The 21,304-nt window shown below is 40.8% G+C and overlaps 2 protein-coding genes across 3 annotated transcripts in view; one reads left to right on the forward strand and one right to left on the reverse strand.

Annotated features, from left to right (window-relative positions):
- ZNF41 (zinc finger protein 41) overlaps window positions 1-3,152 on the forward strand; it is a 73,071-nt gene extending 69,919 nt beyond the window's left edge. Inside the window, exon 5 of one of the 2 annotated variants that reach the window (XM_086386372.1) lies at window positions 2,761-3,152. In XM_086386372.1, coding sequence (XP_086242498.1) covers window positions 2,761-2,807 — 47 coding nt within the window. In that variant the 3' untranslated portion in view covers window positions 2,808-3,152. The remainder of the gene's footprint in view (window positions 1-2,760) is intronic. The other variant, XM_086386373.1, reaches the window with a different exon arrangement.
- The window catches only part of ZNF157 (zinc finger protein 157), a 34,652-nt gene continuing 15,039 nt past the window's right edge, over window positions 1,692-21,304 (reverse strand). The window contains exons 3-5 of the mRNA XM_086387121.1: window positions 6,614-6,753; window positions 6,226-6,321; window positions 1,692-4,227 (exon numbers count right to left, since the gene is read on the reverse strand). Coding sequence (XP_086243247.1) covers window positions 3,221-4,227; window positions 6,226-6,321; window positions 6,614-6,753 — 1,243 coding nt within the window. The 3' untranslated portion in view covers window positions 1,692-3,220. The remainder of the gene's footprint in view (window positions 4,228-6,225; window positions 6,322-6,613; window positions 6,754-21,304) is intronic.

Genomic DNA, 21,304 nt, shown 5'->3' on the forward strand with positions numbered 1-21,304 from the left:
CATTTTCATGGAGCAAAACCATTTCTAAAGCCTTGAAAGAATGAAGTGTCCCACTGCCAGTGTCTTTCATCTGATCTAGTGGTCAAGATTCTTGGTTTTTCTCCCAGGCAGCCTTCATCTGACTCCTGATATGGAAATGGGAAATTTTTTATTGTTGTGCTTTAAATTTTTAATTGAGAGATAATTTACATACAATAAAATTCACAAATCTTAAATTTAATCATTTGATGACTCTTGTGTATTCTCATTAACACACACTCAGTCAAGATACAGAATAGTTCCACCACGCCCGGGGAAGTTCCCTCCTACCTCTTAGGAGTTAATTCCTACCCCAGAGGCAACCACTGATCTGCTTTCTGTCACCAGAGATTACTTTTTTTATGTTTGACATTTTCCATAATAATAATCATTTTAAAACATCAGATTTAATTTTTAATGGATGAGCTGAAGATTGGAAGAAGTGAGGAGATGGCATTTTGATAAACGTAATGCTTAGTAAACAAGGGTGCTGCTGCTGCTGCTGCTGCTAAGTCGCTTCAGTCGTGTCCGACTCTGTGCGACCCCATAGACGACAGCCCACCAGGCTCCCCCGTCCCTGAGATTCTCCAGGCAAGAACACTGGAGTGGGTTGCCATTTCCTTCTCCAATGCATGAAAGTGAAAGTCAAAGTGAAATTGCTCGGTTGTGTCCGACTTTTAGGGACCCCATGGACTGCAGTCTACCAGGCTCCTCCATCCATAGGATTTTCCAGGCAAGAGTACTGGGGTGGGGTGCCACTGCCTTCTCCAAAACAAGGGTGAGGGCATGCTATATACAAAGTGAGAAAAGTGTAATATGTATATTCAAGTGTATGCTGTATTGGAGGGCATCTAACAATTAATTCAAATACCCTGGGTTGTCGTAATCCTTATGGAACACTCAGGGGAAAAAGCAAAAAAATTATGTAATTTAGCATCAATATTTATTATGGCACAGTGCTACCCAGTACTAAAAGAAAAGGATTTGTTTCTGCTTATCAAAAAAGTACAAGGGGAAACATTCACAAGGTTGAGAGATTTATCATTGATAGACCTCCACTAAAGAAAACTCTAAAGGATATTTTTCACATAAAGAAGAAAATGATCATGAACGAAATGTGGGAAACAATAAAGAGCAACCAAAGTGGTAAATATGTAGGTAAAATAAAATAAATATATAAAACAAAAGTGTTTTCTGGGGAGACATGCACACGTGTATACACACACACTTAACATATAGATAGATACATATATTACATATATATATATATACCCCATAATACATCATTATATTTTAAAATATATGTGTATATATATATATATATATATGAGCAAATTTTCTATTAAAAGATGAACTTTCAAAGACAATTTCTTAGAGAAAACCATAAAATACTACTTAAAATTTAATAGATTTTAAATGAGTTAAATAAAAAGACAAACACATTCAAGGATGGAAGGGCTTAAAGCCATTTTACACGTTTCAGATAGGCAATAATTTATAAAAAAAAAATAACAGATAAGTTCTAGTGAATATGTGGGAAAATGTAAACTTTTTCTCAAACTGCTCATGAGAGTGTAAAATGGTACAATTTTTAAAAACTTTAATATTTAGTCAAGTTGAAAAACTTCTATGTCAATCAGAACCCAGCTAGGAGACAGAAGCCATACCAGTTATTTTAATAGAGAAAATTTATTACAAAAAAATTTTAACTAGTTATGAAGTTACTAACCACATAACTTAAAAGCAAAAAGAACATTAAAATTCTTATGGACTCAGCAACTGCAGAAAGCAGTGGGGCTAGGGTAAAAAGGGAAGAAGTTGGAATTACTAAAAATAGAAGGTTGTAAGTGGGGTCACATGTGACTGAGATTCATAGTTCTAAGGAGGTGGCACTACCCAGATGTTGCAAGTGTCTCTGAGGGGATGCAGTACCATAGAGCTGTTAGTACTGGGAAAGTGCAAACTGGATTAAACTGCTGCTACCATGAGGATGTGCTGCTGCCCAAGTGAAGAAGCAATGCTGGGCTGATACTCAGATAAACAGGGAGCCAACTGGAATTGAAATAAAAAAAAGAGCAAGTCCCTTCTTCCTTTCATAGGCTCAACATTTATATTTCATATCTCTTATTGGCAAGACCCAACAGCGAATAGCAGCTGGCAAGACAGGAATGTGTTCTATAGAGTCATGGCCCCAGCATCACAAAGTCCCAGTATAGAAGGGCAGGTTTGGAACTGGGGCACAATAGATTAATAACTGGCATACTGCCTACACCCTATGACCCATCATTGCCATTTCTAGATTTAAATACTAAACACAGAAATGATACAAATGCCTTTCACTAGGGGAATGGAGAGATAAATAAATAAACCAGAGCTATATTTACCAACATGGATAGATCTTGGAAAGGTAACATTTCATGAAAAAAAGCAAGCTGCATAAACAAAAATAGTGTAATACTACTGATGTAAAGTTTTTAAAATATAGCATTATATATTGGAGACTTCATATTATACAGAAAAAACTTAGGGTAGATTAAAATTTTCAATGTTGAAAATGAAACCTTCACTTTAGAGGAAAGTACAGGAGAATATTATCACCTTGAAACTGATAACATAAAAACATAAAACCTAGGCAGAAGAAAAGAGTTAACAAAATTAAAGAACCAGTCACAGACTGAGAGGAGATATCTGAAACACAAATGACTGAAAAGGGATTTTTATGTTCTCATATTTTTTTTAAAGAACAAGGAAAACAACATTTAAACCAAGAAGTAAAAGACAGCCTATGAGAAAACAATGAGCAAAGGATATGAACAGTCACTGCACAGAAGAAATATAACAATGACCAGTCAACAGGTAAGCTGATTCTCAACCACTAATTACGGAAATCCAAATGAAATGCAAACAACAATGAGCCACTCCCTAAGGGGATCAGGACAATTTTCACACCAAGGCAGGAGCCGTATTGTTACAGGTATACTCTGTGTGCCCCAGTAATCAGATGGCCCAAAGGGCTTGATCAAATGGTGAGGGGAGTCTTCTTAGAGAAGCTTTCTCCACAGTACACGGCAAGGGCTGGCCTAAGTGAGTTCTCTGATGTTCTGTGAGGTGTGCCTTCTGCCAGAAAGCTTTCCCACATTCTTGGCATTCAAAGGGTCTCTCCTGTGTTAATGAGGCATACTTTCACAGAGAAGGCATTTCTTCATTCACAAAGTTTCTCTCCTGTATGAGTTCTCTGGTGTTGACAAAGGGATTTCTTCATACTGAAGATTTTTCCACAATCACTACATTCATAGGGTTTTTCTCCTGAATGCATTCTCTGATGTTCAATGAGGCGTGCTTTGACATAGAAGGCATTACCACATTTGTTACATTCATAAGGTTTCTCTCCTGTGTGAATTCGCTGATGTATTCCAAGAGATGAATGCACACTGAAAGATTTCCCACATTCATTACACTGGTAGGGTTTTTCACCCGTATGAGTTCTCTGGTGATTATTCAGAGTCATCTTCAATCTGAAAAATTTCCCACATTCACCACATTTATAGGGTTTCTCACCTGTATGAATTCTTTGATGTTGGTTTAGGGATTTTTTTGCACCAAAGTTTTTCCCACAAGCACCACATTCATAGGGTTTCTCCCCCGTGTGAGTTCGCTCATGTTGAGTAAGAGATATCTTAACACGAAATGTTTTCCCACATTCGCCGCATTCATAGGGTTTCTCCCCTGTGTGAGTTCTCTGATGAATCATGAGGGTTGCCTTCTCAGAAAAGGTTTTCCCACACTCAGTACATTCATAGGGTCTCTCTCCTGTGTGTGTTCTCTGATGTAGAATGAGTTGTGACTTCCTGCCAAAAGATTTTCCACATTCATCACATTCAAAGGGCTTCTCTCCTGTGTGAGTTTTCTGATGAGCAATGAGGTATGATCTTGCACTAAAGGTTTTTGCACATTCACCACATTTATAGGGTCTCTCCCCTGTGTGTATTCTCAGATGTTCAATAAGGTTTGATTTCCTGCAGTAAGTTTTCCCACATTCATTACATTCAAAGTTTCTTTCTCCTGTGTGTGTTCTTTTGTGTCCAACAAAGCTCATTCTCTTGTAGAAGGCTTTCTGATATTTGACAGTTTGATCCAAAGTTTGAATTTTCCGATGCTGAAGGTCATTATCATGCCTGAGGGAATTACCCCAAACAGAACTGTTGGCACCTGGCAGTGAAAAAGAGCCTTTAAAAATAAATCAGATCATATCACTCTCACTCAAAACCCAACATAGGCTTTCCCTTGTCACAGTATAAAGCTTAACAAAGCCTATAAAAACTCTACATAATTTAGTCCCCAGCTAACTCTCAGATTTGTGGAAAATTCTGAAAGAGATGGGAATACCAGACCACTTGACCTGCCTCTTGAGAAATCTGTATGCAGGTCAGGAAGCAACGGTTAGAACTGGACATGGAACAACAGACTGGTTCCAAATAGGAAAAGGAGTACGGCAAGGCTGTATATTGTCACCCTGCTTATTTAACTTATATGCAGAGTACATCATGAGAAACGCTGGGCTGGAAGAAGCACAAGCTGGAATCAAGATTGCCAGGAGAAATATCAATAACCTCAGATATGCAGATGACACCACCCTTATGGCAGAAAGTGAAGAAGAACTAAAGAGCCTCTTGATGAAAGTGAAAGTGGAGAGTGAAAAAGTTGGCTTAAAGCTCAACATTCAGAAAATGAAGATCATGGCATCTGGTCCCACCACTTCATGGCAAATAGATGGGAAAACAGTGGAAACAGTGGCTGACTTTATTTTTCTGGGCTCCAAAATTACTGCAGATGGTGACTGCAGCCATGAAATTAATAAGATGCTTACACCTTGGAAGGAAAGTTATGACCAACCTAGGCAGCATATTAAAAAGCAGAGACATTACTTTGCCAACAAAGGTCCATCTAGTCAAGGCTATGGTTTTTTCAGTGATCATGTATGGATGTGAGAATTTGAACTATAAAGAAAGCTGAGCACTGAAGAGTTGATGCTTTTGAACTGTGGTATTGGAGAAGACTCTTGAGAGTCCCTTGGACTGCAAGGAGATCCAACCAGGCCATCCTAAAGGAGATCAGTCCTGGGTGTTCATTGGTAGGACTGATTTTGAAGCTGAAACTCCAATACTTTGGCCACCTGATGCAAACAGCTGACTCACTGGAAAAGACCCTGATGCTGGGAAAGGTTGAGGGCAGGGGGAGAAGGGGATGACAGAGGATGAGATAGTTGGATGGCGTCATTGACTCAACGGACATGGGTTTGAGTGAACTCCGGGAGATGGTGATGGACAGGAAGGCCTGGTGTGCTGCAGTTTATGGGGTCGCAAAGAGTTGGACATGACTGAGCGACTGAACTGAACTGTCAGATATCACTTCCTAGCACTCTCACTACCCAACCTTGATCCACACCAGCATCTTTGCTATATACCCCTGAGGTATATATCCCTCAGACTAGGCTTGGCACTATCTGTTCTCTCTGCTTAGAATACTACTAAAATCTACATGCCTCTGTCTCACTTCACTGGTGTTGGTGTACTAATGTTAACTTCCCCAAAGAGTCTTCCCTGACCACATTCTCCAAAAGCACAAACCATCACTGTCTACTCTTCTTATCTTGAACGGATTTTCTTTTTTCCACCAAACATCATGTATTCATTTGTTTCTGGTCTCTTTTCCTCATTAGACTGCAAGCTCCAAGAGAAGAGAGATATTACTTTATTCACTATTGGACCCCCCCACCTAGAAGGTGACCAGCATATAGTTGACCCTCATTTAAGATTTGGTAGATGACTAAATGAATGTATGAATGAGTGCTTGACAACAGAAGGCATCCAAGACAATGGAGGGAAGGAAGACAATTGAGAATACTAAAGAGAAACAGACTAGCTAAGAATAAATATCTAAGCTGAGGCAGGCAGGGAAAGACAAGAGTGGTAAATAACTACAAAAATCAAGATAAAATAGGAGAGAGCACTTAAGTGTGAGCATGATGTGGGGACGTAGGATTTAGGTATCTAAAGCATATAGACCTTCTGTCCTCTAGTCATTTTCAAAGAGCAAGGGCCTCTGAAAAGAGATTCCTGAAAAATACTAGCCAAACATAACCTTTGATTTGAATTCCTGAAGTCTTATTTCTCCTACTTTTCATATGTTGAGTTGTTGCTCACTCACCTGTGTAACCATTGTCTGAGGATTCCTCCTCTAATATCCACAGTTCTTCCCCTCGCTCCAACTTGAAGATCATCTCTGGTTTGGCCACGCAGAGGCCTGTTAATGGGAAATGGCACAGGACGTGGGCCAGGTTGCCTGAGCTTTAGGGCCTCTGATGGAGGAGAAAGGTGCATCTTCATGAACTGCACAAGGAAGGCTACGCACTGAAACCTTTCACTGGGGGAAGTGAGAACACACACACTCTTCCTGGTGCTCCAAACTGATAAATTATCTATGACCCCTTGAATCTAGAACTGAAGTATCACTGAACTCTACAAAGGCTGCCCAGGTTATAGCAACCAAGAAAGGAAAAACATGCTACCAGGAGTTAGGTGGACAATATCCTCACCCACAGATGCCAGGTTGCTGTAGTTCTCCAGCATCACATCCCTGTGCATGGTCCTCTGGGCAAGATCCAGTGTGTGCCACTCCTGTCGGGTAAAATCCACAGCCACATCTTCGAATGACACGGATCCCTGTAACAACAATCTGCGATGATCAGGATAGAACATCTGGAAAAGATATGTGGGAACTAATTCTTCCAATAGAGCGCTTTTGAAAGTTGACTAGAAAAAGCTTCACTGGTGTCAACTGAAAAAAATGTACAACTGAGATTTGTGAGTTAAGTTTTATTTAGGGCAAAATGAGAACTATAGCTTGGGAGACAACATTTCAGATAGCTCTTAGGAACTGCTCTGACAAGGAAAGGGGAGGTCAATATATATGTGATTTTGGTGAAGGGGGTACATGCAATCAAGCACACATCTCGGTAGAAGATTGCTGCTAGTCACAAGAGGCAGATGTCTCTGTTAACGATCTTAGTGCTTTTCTAGATATGAGAAGATACAAGAAATTGGGTTCAGAACATTTTCTCCTGAAAATACCTATCTGAAGGTCTGCTCTACCAGTTTTCTCCAGAGCACAGACTGTCTCATTCCTGATCTCTGCCCTCAACTCCTTTCAGGGTATGCTGAAGGTCAGTGACTACAGTGGCTAGTGACCTAATCCTTATAGAGGCAAAGAACAAGTGACAATCTTTAGCTGGCACTGGAAACCTGACTCTGTCTTGCTTGATACTATCCTTTGGGAGAGAAAAACCTAGAGCAGTCCTGCTAGTGTATTAACTTCTCAGTTCATGGATAAAAGACCACTGACTGCTGAGTTAACACAGTGTCTAGACCTGTCCTAATTGCTGAGGAAATAAAGAGAGTGCCTGCTCTCAAGGAGCTCATACTCCAGTAAAGAGACTTGCATAGGTATGCGTTGTTTTACAGCACTTTGCTTTATTGTGCTTCAGAGATACCATGTTTTTTCACAAATTGAAGGTTTGTGGGGACCCTCCACTGTCCAGATGGTGGTTAGCCTTCTCTAGCAAGAGTATTTTTTAATTAAGGTATGTACATTGTTTTTTCAGACATGTTATTGCACACTTAATAGACTACAGTATAATGTCGGTGTAACTTTTATATGCACTGGGAAACCAAAAAATTCATGTGACTCATTTTATTGCAATATTTGTTTTATTGCAGTGGTCTGGAAACAAACCTGTAGTATCTCAAAGGTATGCCTGTATATGAACACACCCCTGCTATGGGATGTTACAGGAGCTATGATGGACATGGGTACAAGGTGCAATGGGCTTTCACAAGGGATGGAATAAGATTACACCTTGTGTTAACAGACTGAACTTCACTTGGGGAGGCAGAGCTTTGAATCCTTAAACAAGAATATAATCTTCCTCACGAATATGGGGCAGTAACATGAAAAACAAGGCAGGAAGACACGAAACATGCAAGATGAGTTAAGAGAACTACATATAGCACAGTATGACAGGAAAATAGTGCTTTGGACAGTGATGAGATAAAGGGTTACAGAAACATTCAGGGGCAGGCAGTGGAGAGATTTCCAACTTTTTTTTTTCTAAAGATCATCAATCTCCAAAATACTTGACTATACAATCAAAATATTTTCTGACCTTCCCACAATATATTTACATTTATAAATTACACAGAAGTACTGTCAAGTAAGAGAAAGGGAGAGAATATTACTTCTAGGATAACAGCATGAGCAGCTGAGTTGAGGCTGGTGCCATATATGGTGGTGGTGGTTTAGTTGCTAAGTGGTATCTGACTCTTGCAACCCCATGGACTGTAGCCCTAGCCTTCCAGGCTCCTCTGTCCTTGGGATTTCCCAGGCAGTAATACTGAAGTGGTTTGGCATTTCCTTCTCCAGGGGATCTTCCCAAGCCAGGGATTGAATCCATTTTGGTGCACTGCAGGGGCTTCCCTGGTGGCGCTGGTGATAAAGAACCCACCTGCCAATGCAGGAGATATAAGAGATGCTGGTTCGATCCCTGGGATGGGAAGATCCCCTGGAGGAGGACATGACAACCCACTCCAGTATTCATGCCTGGAGAATCCCATGGACAGAGGAGCCTGGGAGTCTATGGTCCATAGGGTCACGAAGAGTGGAACACAACTGAAGTGACTTAGCACGCATGCATGCTCCTGCACTGCAGGCGGTCTCCTGCACTGCAGGCAGATTCTTTACTGCTGAGCCACTAGGGAAGCCCCGGTGCCATGTACTAAGATTAGCAAAAAAGGAACACAATGGGCTGGCAGAGGGGGAGAGTGAGATCAATCTTGGACCAGAGCTGGAGTGTTCATGTCACATACTGATAGAGACGTCCAGCTGGCAGATTAATATATGATGCTGGAGCTCTGAGAGAAGGCTAGGACAGACCAAGGACTGAGAGGCAATAGTATTTCAGTACCAGCTGAAGCTACCATAATAAACTGGATGGCTAAGAGAACACAGAGCTTGAAAGAGGCATCAAGTGCACGGTCAGTGGGTATACCAACATGACATGAAGATTGAAAAGGAGTTGGGGGGCTCCTGTGGGACAGAGAAAGCCTCTCGTTTCTTTGTCATGCAGTCCTGTTCCAAAGTAAATCCCAGTACCAAAGCTGCAACCTTGCAGTAGCAGGCCCCTCAGACTCTAAGGGAGAAGAATCTCTTCTTTGGGCAGAGGACTAATGTTCTGAAGAGCTTTAGAAAGATCCCCATTGCCTTTTTTATAACCTATCACAACTTGGACCAAAGGGCAAACCTAGTTGTAGAAAGTGAATGCCAGGGTAGAGATGAAAGCCCTAACTGTCCACCTAGAGGAAGGGGAAGCCCTGGGAACAGAGGTGTGGGGAAGATTGCCCTAATAATATAGCTTCAAAATACATGAAGCAAAACTAAAAAAATCTGGAAAAAATATAGGACAATCCACAAACATGGCTGCCAACCTTTATCACCTCTCTTAGTGATTAAAGGAACTAACTAGTAGACAAAAAAAATCAACAATGATATAGAAAACTGAACACTACCAATCAACCAATTGATTTTGTAAAACATTCCACTCAAAACTGAGAGATTAACTGTTTCTTCTAGAACACATGAAATGTTCACCAAGTTTATGATCCATATCCAGGATCATAAAACAAATCCAAAAACAATCAAAGGGTCCACTGGGTACCAAGGGAAATTGACATGGAACAATCAACTCTGAGATATATCCTAATTAAAACTATTAGAATTTAAAGACAAAGAAAAAAATTCCTCAGGGCCTCCAGGCAAAAAAATTTAGATTGGCATCAATTTCTCAAAAACAACATACAAAGCAAGGCAATACAGTAGTTTCAAGAAACTTAAGAAAATACAAATTAAGGAAATTATATCCAGCCAAAGATATCAGGACAGAGAAACCCTTCAAATATCAAGGGTTTTAGGAAAAGTTGTAAATATGCCAGAATATGTGTGCCCTTCATAAGGAATTTGCTAGAGCTGCACTAATATGGTAGCCACATACCATATGTGGCTATTTAAATTTTGATTAATTAAAGTGGAAGAAAATTTAAAATTCAGTTCTTCCGTCACACTAGGCACATTTCCAGTGCTCAGTAGCCACATGTGGCTGGTTACAGTATTAAACAGCACAGATACAGAATATTCCCATCACTACAGGAAATTTTATTGTATACCATAAGCTGGAATCAAGATTGCCGAGAGAAATATCAGATATGCAGATGACACCACCCTTATGGCAGAAAGTGAAGAGGAACTAAAAAGCCTCTTGATGAAAGTGAAAGAGGAGAGTGAAAAAGTTGGCTTAAAGTTCAACATTCAGAAAACTAAGATCATGGCATCTGGTCCCGTCACTTCATGGTAAATAGATGGGGAAACAGTGGAAACAGTGTCAGACTTTATTTTGGGGGCTCCAAAATCACTGCAGATGGTGACTGCAGCCATGAAATTAAAAGATGCTTACTCCTTGGAAGGAAAGTTATGACCAACCTAGATAGCATATTGAAAAGCAGAGACATTACTTTGCCAACAAAGGTCCATCTAGTCAAGGCTATGGTTTTTCCAGTGGTCATGTATGGATGTGAGAGTTGAACTGTGAAGAAAGCTGAGTGCTGAAGAATTGATGCTTTTGAACTGTGGTGTTGGAGAAGACTCTTGAGAATCCCTTGGACTGCAAGGAGATCCAACCAGTCCATTCTGAAGATCAGCCCTGGGATTTCTTTGGAAGGAATGATGCTAAAGCTGAAACTCCAGTACTTTGGCCACCTCATGGGAAGAGTTGACTCATTGGAAAAGACTCTGATGCTGGGAGGGATTGGGGGCAGGAGGAGAAGGGGACGACAGAGGATGAGATGGCTGGATGGCGTCACCGACTCGATGGATGTGAGTTTGAGTGACAGACAGGGAGGCCTGGCGTGCTGCAATTCATGGGGTTGCAGAGTCAGACATGATTGAGCAACTGAACTGAACTGATACTAAACAAACAGGGCTTCCCCGATAGTTCAGTTGGTAAAGAATCCACCTGCAATGCAGGAAACCCCAGTTCAATCCCTGGAGAAGGGAAAGGCTATCCACTCCAGTATTCTGGCCTGGAGAATTCCACAGGATCGCAAAGAGTTGGACATGACTGAGCAACTTTTTTAATATATATATACTAAATAGTGAGCTTTAACCAAAAACAATGAATGGGAAAATTTTGGCAAAAGGACTGACAGTAAGTATTTCATATATTAAACTGCAAAGCTAAGACTAAAAAATAATTTTAAAATGCAACTAAAACTGAACAAGATCATTGACTATTGTATAGGAAACAGATGGGAGACAAATTAGATAGTAAAAGATTAATAAAGAAAAAAGTAAAAGGGAGGGGATATATGTATACTAATAGCTGATTAACGTTGTTGTATAGCAGAAAACAACACAACACTGTAAAGCAATTATCCTCCAATTAAAAATAAATTTAAATAAAGAAAAAAAAAAGGTAAACTGGTATAGCCATTATGGAGAACAATGCAAAGGTTCCTCAATTAAACTAGAACTACCATATGATCCATCAGTCCCACTTCTGGGAATATATCTGAAGGAAAGGAAATCACTATCCCAAATATTCATTGCAGCATTATTTGCAATAGCCAAGATATAGAAACAACATACATAAGTGTCCATCAACAGATGAATGGATAAAGATCTGGTATATAAAAAATGGAATATTATTCAGTCATGAAAAAGAAGTAAACCCTGCCATTTGCAACAACAGGGATGAACCTGAAAGACATTACACTAAGTGAAATAAGTTAGACAGAAAGACAAATACTGAATGATCTCACTAACATGTGGAATCTAAAAAAAAAAGTCAAACTCAGAAGCAAAGAGAATGGTGGTCACCAAGGGTGTGGGGGAAAGGGGAGAGATATTGGTCAAAGAGACAAAGTTACATTTATGGACAATAAATAAAGTCTAGAGATCTAATATACAAGCATGATGACTATACTTCATAATATTCTACTGAAAAATGGAAATATGCTAAGAGAGCAAATTTCAGATGTACTCATCACACACAAAAAATGGTAACTGTAATGAGATGATAAGTTAATTAAACTCAGTAATCATTTAACCATGTATATGCATAGCAAATCATGTTGTACATCTTAAATATATCAGATCAGATCAGTAGCTCAGTCGTGTCCGACTCTTTGCGACCCCATGAATGGCAGCACGCCAGGCCTCCCTGTCCATCACCAACTCCCAGAGTTCACTCAGACTCACATCCACGGAGTCGGTGATGCCATCCAGCCATCTCATCCTCTGTCGTCCCCTTCTCCTCCTGCCCCCAATCCCTCCCAGCATCAGAGTCTTTTCCAATGAGTCAACTCTTTGCATGAGGTGGCCAAAGGACTGGAGTTTCAGCTTTAGCATCATTCCTTCCAAAGAAATCCCAGGGCTGATCTCCTTCAGAATGGACTGGTTGGATCTCCTTGCAGTCCAAGGGATTCTCAAGAGTCTTCTCCAACACCACGGTTCAAAGGCATCAATTCTTCAGCACTCAGCCTTCTTCACAGTCCAACTCTCACATCCATACATGACCACAGGAAAAACCATAGCCTTGACTAGATGGACCTTTGTCGGCAAAGTAATGTCTCTGCTTTTGAATATGCTATCTAGGTTGGTCATAACTTTCCTTCCAAGGAGTAAGTGTCTTTTAATTTCATGGCTGCAATCACCATCTGCAGTGATTTTGGAGCCCAGAAAAATAAAGTCAGCCACTGTTTCCACTGTTTCCCCATCTATCTCCCACGAAGTGATGGGACCGGATGCCATGATCTTCATTTTCTGAATGTTGAGCTTTAAGCCAACTTTTTCACTCTCCACTTTCATCAAGAGGCTTTTTAGTTCCTCTTCACTTTATGCCATAAGGGTGGTGTCATCTGCATATCTGAGGTTATTGATATTTCTCCCGGCAATCTTGATTCCAGCTTGTGCTTCCTCCAGCACAGCGTTTCTCATGATGTACTCTGCATGTAAGTTAAATAAACAGGGTGACAATATACAGCCTTGACATACTCCTTTTTCTATTTGGAACCAGTCTGTTGTTCCATGTCCAGTGCTAACTGTTGCTTCCTGACCTGCATACAAATTTCTCAAGAGGCAGATCAGGTGGTCTGGTATTCCCATCTCTTTCAGAATTGTCCACAGTTTATTGTGATCCACACAGTCAAAGGCTTTGGCATAGTCAAGAAAGCAGAAATAGATGTTTTTCTGGAACTCTCTTGCTTTTTCCATGATCCAGCGGATGTTGGCAATTTGATCTCTGGTTCCTCTGCCTTTTCTAAAACCAGCTTGAACATCAGGAAGTTCATGGTTCACATATTGCTGAAGCCTGGCTTGGAGAATTTTGAGCATTACTTTACTAGTGTGTGAGATGAGTGCAATTGTGTGGTAGTTTGAGCATTCTCTGGCATTGCCTTTCTTTGGGATTGGAATGAAACCCCACCTTTTCCAGTCCTGTGGCCACTGCTGAGTTTTCCAAATTTGGTGGCATATTGAGTGCAGCACTTTCACAGCATCATCTTTCAGGATTTGGAATATATACAATTTTATAAATAAATATGTAAATAAAAAGATAAAAGGGTTGAGTAAGAATACCACAGAAGGGATAAATACAAAGGTAACCACCAGAATGGGCTTCCCTGGTACCTTAGACAATAAAGGAGGCTTGGATTTGGTTCCTGGGCCAGGAAGATCCCCTGGAGAAGGAAATGGCTACCCACACCAGTATTCTTGCCTGGAGAATCCCATGGTGGGCTATGGTCCACGGGATCATAAAGAATCAGACACAACTGAGCAACTAATCACAACTACCAGCATAAAAATACAAACCTTCCTAATTACCAAAAACATTTAGAGGAAGCACTCAATAGAGAAAGAAACACAGTAAATATAACATTTACACACTGTAATTACATCATAAGATAAAACAAGAAAGTTGACATTTTGTATTAATTATATTACAAACAGTAATACAAATAAATGTGAATAGGCTTATTTCATCTATTAAAAGAAATAGATTTTCACATTGCCTTGTTAAAGCAAAACCCAACACAATGCTGTATACAAGAGACATGCTTAGAACAGTCTTTCAAAAAGGCTAAAATTATAGAGATGGACAAAGACTTACCAAATGAAAATGATATAAAAGCAGGGATTGAAATCCTGGTTCCAGACAAAGTAGAATTCCAAAAGCAATTATATGAGATAAAGGAGGATACTTTGTAATGTTAAAAGCCCTGTTCACAACAAAGATATAAAAATAAAGATATTTGTAAATTTCTAGATGCTCAGGCCTATGGGCAGAGCTGCTGGCCAGGCTGCCCCACCTATTTAATTGTGGGTCTGAGTGGAGAGCATGTGGCTTCTGCCCTATTGCAAGTCATCTCATCTGTTGGTACCAGCGGTGTACCACAGCAATAACTCAGTCACCTAGGTCATATCCCGATTTCCAGGCCTTTTCTAGCCTAAGCAGTCATCACTCTCCCCCTTTCTATTACCTGTGCCATCAACTAGGAGAAGGTGACTGTGTTAATGGCTCAGATTTCTCTAATCCAAACTCTTACCATTCGTCCTTGGTAAGCAAGGGTGTCTGGCATCTGTTGGTGGGCTTCCTTGAGTTCTGCCCAATTGCCATGTCCAAGCCAGGAGGACTAAAATAGCTGCTTGAATGTGCTGTGGATAGTGCTCCTAGGCTCCTTGGGGCCCCTTTTCAGACTAAGATGCTTATTGGCCCCAGGACCTCATGAATCAAACAAAGCCAAAACAGACACAAATTAGCAAGAGAGAAAAAGGAACATTCTGGGAAGGAAGTTGATAATGATGTATAGAAATGGAATTCTCTGTCCTGGGCTCTCATGAAAGGAAGCCTAGTTGCTCAGGGGACTTTTGGGGGAACACCTTCCGGAAAGGCCTTATTACATCCATGGGAAATTCATGGGGGTCAGGGAGGCTTAGATTTCTGCTATAATTTTTGCCCCTCATTAATCAGTGAGGACTTGGGCAAATCCATTCTCCTTGTGAGTCTCAGTTTCCCCAATAATAATATATGGGTGTCATGGGCATACATTAGGCTTCCCTGATGGCTCAGCAGGTAAAGAATCTTCCTGCAATGCAGGAGATGAGAGTTCGATCCCTGAGTCGGAAAGATCTCCTGGGGGAGGAAACGGTAACCTACTCCGGTGTTCTTGCCTGGAGAATCCCCATGGACAGAGGAATCTGGCGGGCTACAGTCCAAAGTGTTGCAAAGATTTGGACATGACTGAGTGACTAAGCACACACACACAGCACATGGGCATAGATTTGACTAGACTAGTTTCCATATGTAAGAGAGAAGACTGGGCTACCCCCAAGTGACCTATGGAATTTTGTCAACTACCTAAGTCCAGCACGCCCCACCCTATTCTAATTCAGTTGGACTTGGGGAGAGTTCTGTTGTGGTTCCCAGCATGACTGATGTATTAGACCTCTTCCTGTTCTACTGTGACTAATGGCTACGTTCGCTGTGACCCCCTGGGGAGTCCTTAGCAATACTGGAGAGAGCCATTGGTGGAGGGAACCTCTAAAGACCTTTCTTAGATCATCAAGAAAACTGCCTTGGTCAGCTCCAGTGCTATTCTCTGGTCTGCTTGGGTGCTGGGGTTGTGCGTAGTGAATGGCCCTTCTTTGTTCCTCATTTCTGTTTAGAGCAGATGGAAATCTGATAGACAGGAGACATTTGTGCAAGTCTTTTGGAGGATGCTGTAGACAAGCTGCTAGCTCTGTACTGCCTCTACCCTGACTGGATTCTGGGCCCCAGTGACCGTGTTCCTCTTCTCTCTGGACAATTCCTAGACTTTGGCCTGTATGACTTTTGCGGGCCAGACCTAGCCAATAGGAACAAGTGGCCTGAGGTAGCACTTTCTAGTTGGCAAATTCCTTCTATCTCCATTATTTTCTAAAAGGCCCCTGAAGCAGTTGGGCAGAATGGATGAATTTATCCCAACTTTACAGATAAGGACATGGAGGCAGTGAGAAGGGAAATGACTTGCTTATGGTGATCTAGAACATTGACTGCAAGTCAGTGTGGGTAAGAGGATGGGCAGGCTGGGGTGAAAGATGTGGTGTGACAGAATACTACTAATAATTTTCCAAACATAAAATAAATAACATAATTGATATATGCCAGGCACTAGACACTTTAACTGCATTATCTTGTGTAATGTTTATCTTAACTGTATGAGGTTGACATTATTGTATCTGCATTTTCAGATAAGAAACCAGAGCCTCAGAAAGGTTAAGACTCTTGCCAAAATTCACACAACCAGGTCATGAGACTTCAAATCTCTTGCTTTTTCTGTTGCACTTGGAGTGAAGCTGCTGTTTCAATGTACGTTGGGGTGCTAGGGGTTGAATTTCAGCAGCAGGCCCAAGGTCAGAGCACGCTAAAGCTAAATTGGAACCTCTGGCTGCCTCTTTATCCTACTGAGCCCAGCCAAGCTTCCCAGCTCCAAGCCCAGGTCAGAGGCCCTTGTGAGCTCAGAGAGCAACTACTTTCCCCCATTCCCACCTCTAGCCTTGGATCTCTGGGAATTGTTCCCAGCCAGGTGAGCCTATCCCTTCTCCCATTTAAACCTGCTAATAAGCAGCCTGGGGGAAAAAAGTTAACTAGCAGAGTGAATCAATAGATGTGAGCTTGGAGAACTGGCGTCTGGCCACTCAGACCTTCACCATCAATTGGAGCATTTCCTTCATGAACAGTTAATTGCAAATCATTTAACAGTCACAGTGAGAAACAGTCTCATTTTCTGGAAGAATAATTGCTGTCTGATGGGCTCTTGAAGGCTACTCTCCTCTGTTCCTTCAGTTTCTCTCCTGCTTTTCCACTTCCTCCCTCTCGACGCCAGAACATATTTTCTCTCAGCCCATGGAGAACCTCATGAGATTTCCAATGGGCTCCTATGTAGAACCCAGTGCCAACAGGAAGTGGATGCTCTGTCTGTCCACAAATGCTGTGATTAAAATTAATATTTATGTCCTTCAAGAGGCAGAAAATGGAATGGACATCCATGTCCATCCACAAACTCAGATGTGGGTGAGCAAGAAAATAGTCTTTGTTTGTTTTATTTAAAGTAACTGAAGTCTGACTCCAAACCTCCCATTCTAGCAGAGAAGCAGAAAATTCCATGTTTTTCATGACTGGGGACCCACTTAAGGTTGGCACTGGAATCCAAGGGGTACTTGTATTGAAATTAAGGCAAGGGCAAATAATCTCTAATCTATTCCAGTCCCACTGATATCTTCATTTTCTTTGCCTGCAGTGATGGAAGAGAAGCTGAGAGCCCCAAGGTCTTAGGTCCTGCCTCCCTCTGGGTACCTTAAAACCATCTCCTCCCCATCTTTGAGGCACTGCCCTAAGCAGTTTTTGTGCTTCTCTACTGCCCCAGACTTAGGAGCTCTCCATTCCCACGTGGGGCTGGGAGTGGGAGGGATCTCTCTTCATTTTTTTTTCTTTCAGGACTTTTCCTTGTCCTTTATGATTATATATCAATGGTGTTTTCATACTTTTATAAAAGAGTGATGGATTCAGTGATGTCGCTTTCTACACTGTGAAATCCATCTTGCAAGAGGTATTTTTAAGGGCCTGGTTACCCCCATGTAGCAGGGGTATGGGGTGTGGGGATATAGAGGGGCAGCAAACAAATAAACATGAATATTTCCAGAAATTACCCTGCCACAAAATACTGCTTTATTGAAGGAAAAAATTATTTCACTGTCCTACAATTTAGGACACCAAGATTTTAGTCCCTGTTCTACCTGCACTTGATGGAAACTTCATATCTCAGAGCCTCAGGTTCTTCATCCTTAAACGAGTTGGAGAACACAGAATCTCAGACTGTGGTCCTTTCCTCACCCTTTCCTTTTTGATGCTTAAATTCTTCCTCTATCATCTGTCTTGCTCCTACTCACCTCCACTGCATAGATTCCTGGGGCAGTTTTAATGCCTAAGATGTCCCTATTTACGTTGAGTTGGAATAGGCCTAGCTTAGTCCCTGGGAGTCACACAGATCTATTTGCCATCTACTCTCTTTGCCCCATAACAGTCCTTCCAGATCTGAAGGCAGAGATGGTATTCTTTGGTTCAACAAATGTTAAGTACCTATTCTAGGTGCTGAGGGTCCAGCAGTGAATAAGCAAGATTAAAAAAAAAAATCCCTCTCCCCATACCCCCCGCTTATGGGACTTACTTTTTTCTTGGCAGATAATGAAGCAAAATAAATAAAGTTATCATATGTCAGATGGTGATAGGTACAATGGAGGGAAAGAAAGGAAAGACAGGAGGTTCCAATGTAAAATAGAGTGGTCAAGAGAAGACTCACTGTGCAGGTCACATTTGAGAGAAGAACTGAAACTTCAAGGTAAGAGAAGATAATAAATACCAGGAACAACCATGAGTCCAGTGTACCTGAAGTGGAGTGAGTGAAGGGATGAGGTCACAGAGGTAATGTTGGAGTGAGGGAGATGAGAAGACTGTTGAAAAGACTTTGACTCCTGTCCTGAGTTAGAGGGGAGCAGAGAATGACACGGAGAAGGAAATGGCAACCCACTCCAGTGTTCTTTCCTAGAGAATCCCAGGGACGGGGGAGCCTGGTGGGCTGCTGTCTATGGGGTCGCACAGAGTTGGACACGACTGAAGCGACTTAGCAGCAGCAGCAGCATGCACAAAGTAACACAACAAAAGCCTACATAAGCTAAAAACTACAGGGATACAAGAAGAAATAGAAGTTTTCTCTAGTGGAATACTTTTAACATACTATTCATAGAAGTAGCCAGATTAAGTGAACAAAAAAGAAATAGGAAATGCTATAAAAGGGCTAATCAATTAAGGTGGGACTTGAGGGAGTGGGGAGGAAAGAAAGAAGGAAGGAAGGAAGGAAAGAAAGGGAGAGAGAAAGAAAGAAAACACTACATCCAGATCATACAGAATATACTTTTTCTCAGGTGTACATGGAACATTCACAAAACATGATCATATACTAGCACACAAAGAAAACAATCTTGGTAAGTTTAAAATAGACATAAGACAAATAACACTAATTATAAGCAATAAAGAAATTTAATAATTAAAAATTGACAAGCTTATTCTAAAATTAATAAATAAAACCACATGATTTAGAATAAATGAAACTATTTTGAAAAAGAAGAAAAAAGTTAGAGGACTTACATTATCTCATTTCAAGACTTATAATGCTATAGTTTTCAAAACAGTGTAGTATTTTTGTAAAGATATACATGAGACAAAATAGAATTTAGGAATAGATTCACACATATATGATCAATTGATGTCTGACAAAGGTGTCAAGAATATTCAGTGGGGAATGGATAAGCTTCTGAACAAATGTCTCTGGAATAATAAGGTAGTCAGATCCAGAAAAACTTCAGAATTCCTATCATTGCCCTCTGCTCTTCCCCAGTAGTATATTGGACACCTTCCAACCTGGGGGGAGCTCATCTTCCAGTGTCATATCTTTCTGCCTTTTCATACTGTTTATGGGGTTCTCGCAGGAAGAATACTGGAGTGGTTTGCCATTTCCTCTTCCAGTGGACCATGTTTTGTCAGAACTCTTCACAATGACCCATACATTTTGGGTGGCCCTGCATGGCATGGCTCATAGCTTCATTGAGTTATGCTAGCCCCTTCACCACAACAAGGCTGTGATCCATGAAGGGGAAGGATATTTACTGAATTGTTAAGACTGATTATCTCCAAAAGATGAGATTATGAGGACTTTTCAAATTAAAATTTGTATGTTTCTATTAAGGTTGTGTTTACCAGGTTTCTCCACTGTAAAGTTACCAGTTTCCCTATGTAATAAGTGAGTAATCTGTAGGAATATACCTTGAAACTATGTAAACACTTTGTTCCTCGTTAAACTTTCATCCAATAGCTTTGGCATCCATCAGTGATTCTTTCTTGGCTCAGTTATTACTAACTACAGTGGTTGCAAAAGGTTATTTTCCTAACTCCATCATTTGTTCCATATGACTATTTGAAGTGCATGTGTGCTTAGTTGCTCAGTCGTGTCCAACTCTTTGTGACCGCATGAACTGTAGTCCACCAGGGTCCTCTGTCCATGGGATTCTCCAGGCAAGAATACTGGAGTAGATTTCCATTTCTTTCTCCATACAATTTGGCATTGGACCTTAAAGAAGAGCTTTCCCATCTCCCTCATTCAATCATTTATTATCAGTATGAACTCATGGTTTATCTTAGTCTCTAGCCAGGCTCAACACCCAGATGGGCACCCAAAGGCCGTATGGACATATGTAGGTAAAGAAACTTTTCTGGGACTCTTTGACATGAAAGAATAATGCACTGTGATTTCAAAATCTGTTGGTCAAGTCCTAACAAGGGCCACAGTTAGGTTAGAAGGCTACAGGGATGCAACAGTTGATGGAATTAAAGTGAAAGTTTGCAGGAAAATAGGAATATTTGAATAGATTTTAAGTGAAGTACATCTCCTTCATCTAAATGAATTCCTCAGATGGATATTATATCTGGCAGGGGAATACTTCTATCTTGTTGTTGTTCAGTCACTCAGTCATGTCCAACTCTTTGCAACCCCATAGACTATTTTTCACTATCTCCTGGAGTTTGCTCAAACTCAGGTCCATTGAGTTGATGATGCCATTCAACCATCTCATCTTCTGTCATCCCCTTTTCCTCCTGCCCTCAATTTTTCCCAGAATCATAGTCTTTTTGAATGAGTCGACTCTTTGCATCAGGTGGACAAAGTATTGGAGCTTCAGCTTCAGCATCAGTCCTTCCAATGAATATTCAGGGTTGATTTCCTTTAGAATTGACTGGTTTGATCTCCTTGCTGTCCAAGGGACTCTCAAGAGTCTTCTCCAGCACCACAGTTTGAAAGCATCTATTCTTTGGCACTCAGCTTTCTCTATAGTCCAACTCTCACATCCATACATGACTACTGAAAAAACCATAGTTTTGACTACATGGTTTGAATTCAGGTGAATTCTTAAATAGGTTTTTAAAATATACATATACCATCAAAAACTAAAAGTGAAGTAAGTATGTACAAGCTGTTTTATTTATTTTACCATGTGCACTCAGAACCCTCCCTTTTCACCTGTGTATATCTCTATA

The sequence above is a fragment of the Bos grunniens genome, chromosome X (assembly GCF_055505025.1).
Source record: "Bos grunniens cultivar Pamir isolate PY7600 chromosome X, Bosgru_T2T1.0, whole genome shotgun sequence".
NCBI classification, from domain to species: domain Eukaryota; kingdom Metazoa; phylum Chordata; class Mammalia; order Artiodactyla; family Bovidae; genus Bos; species Bos grunniens.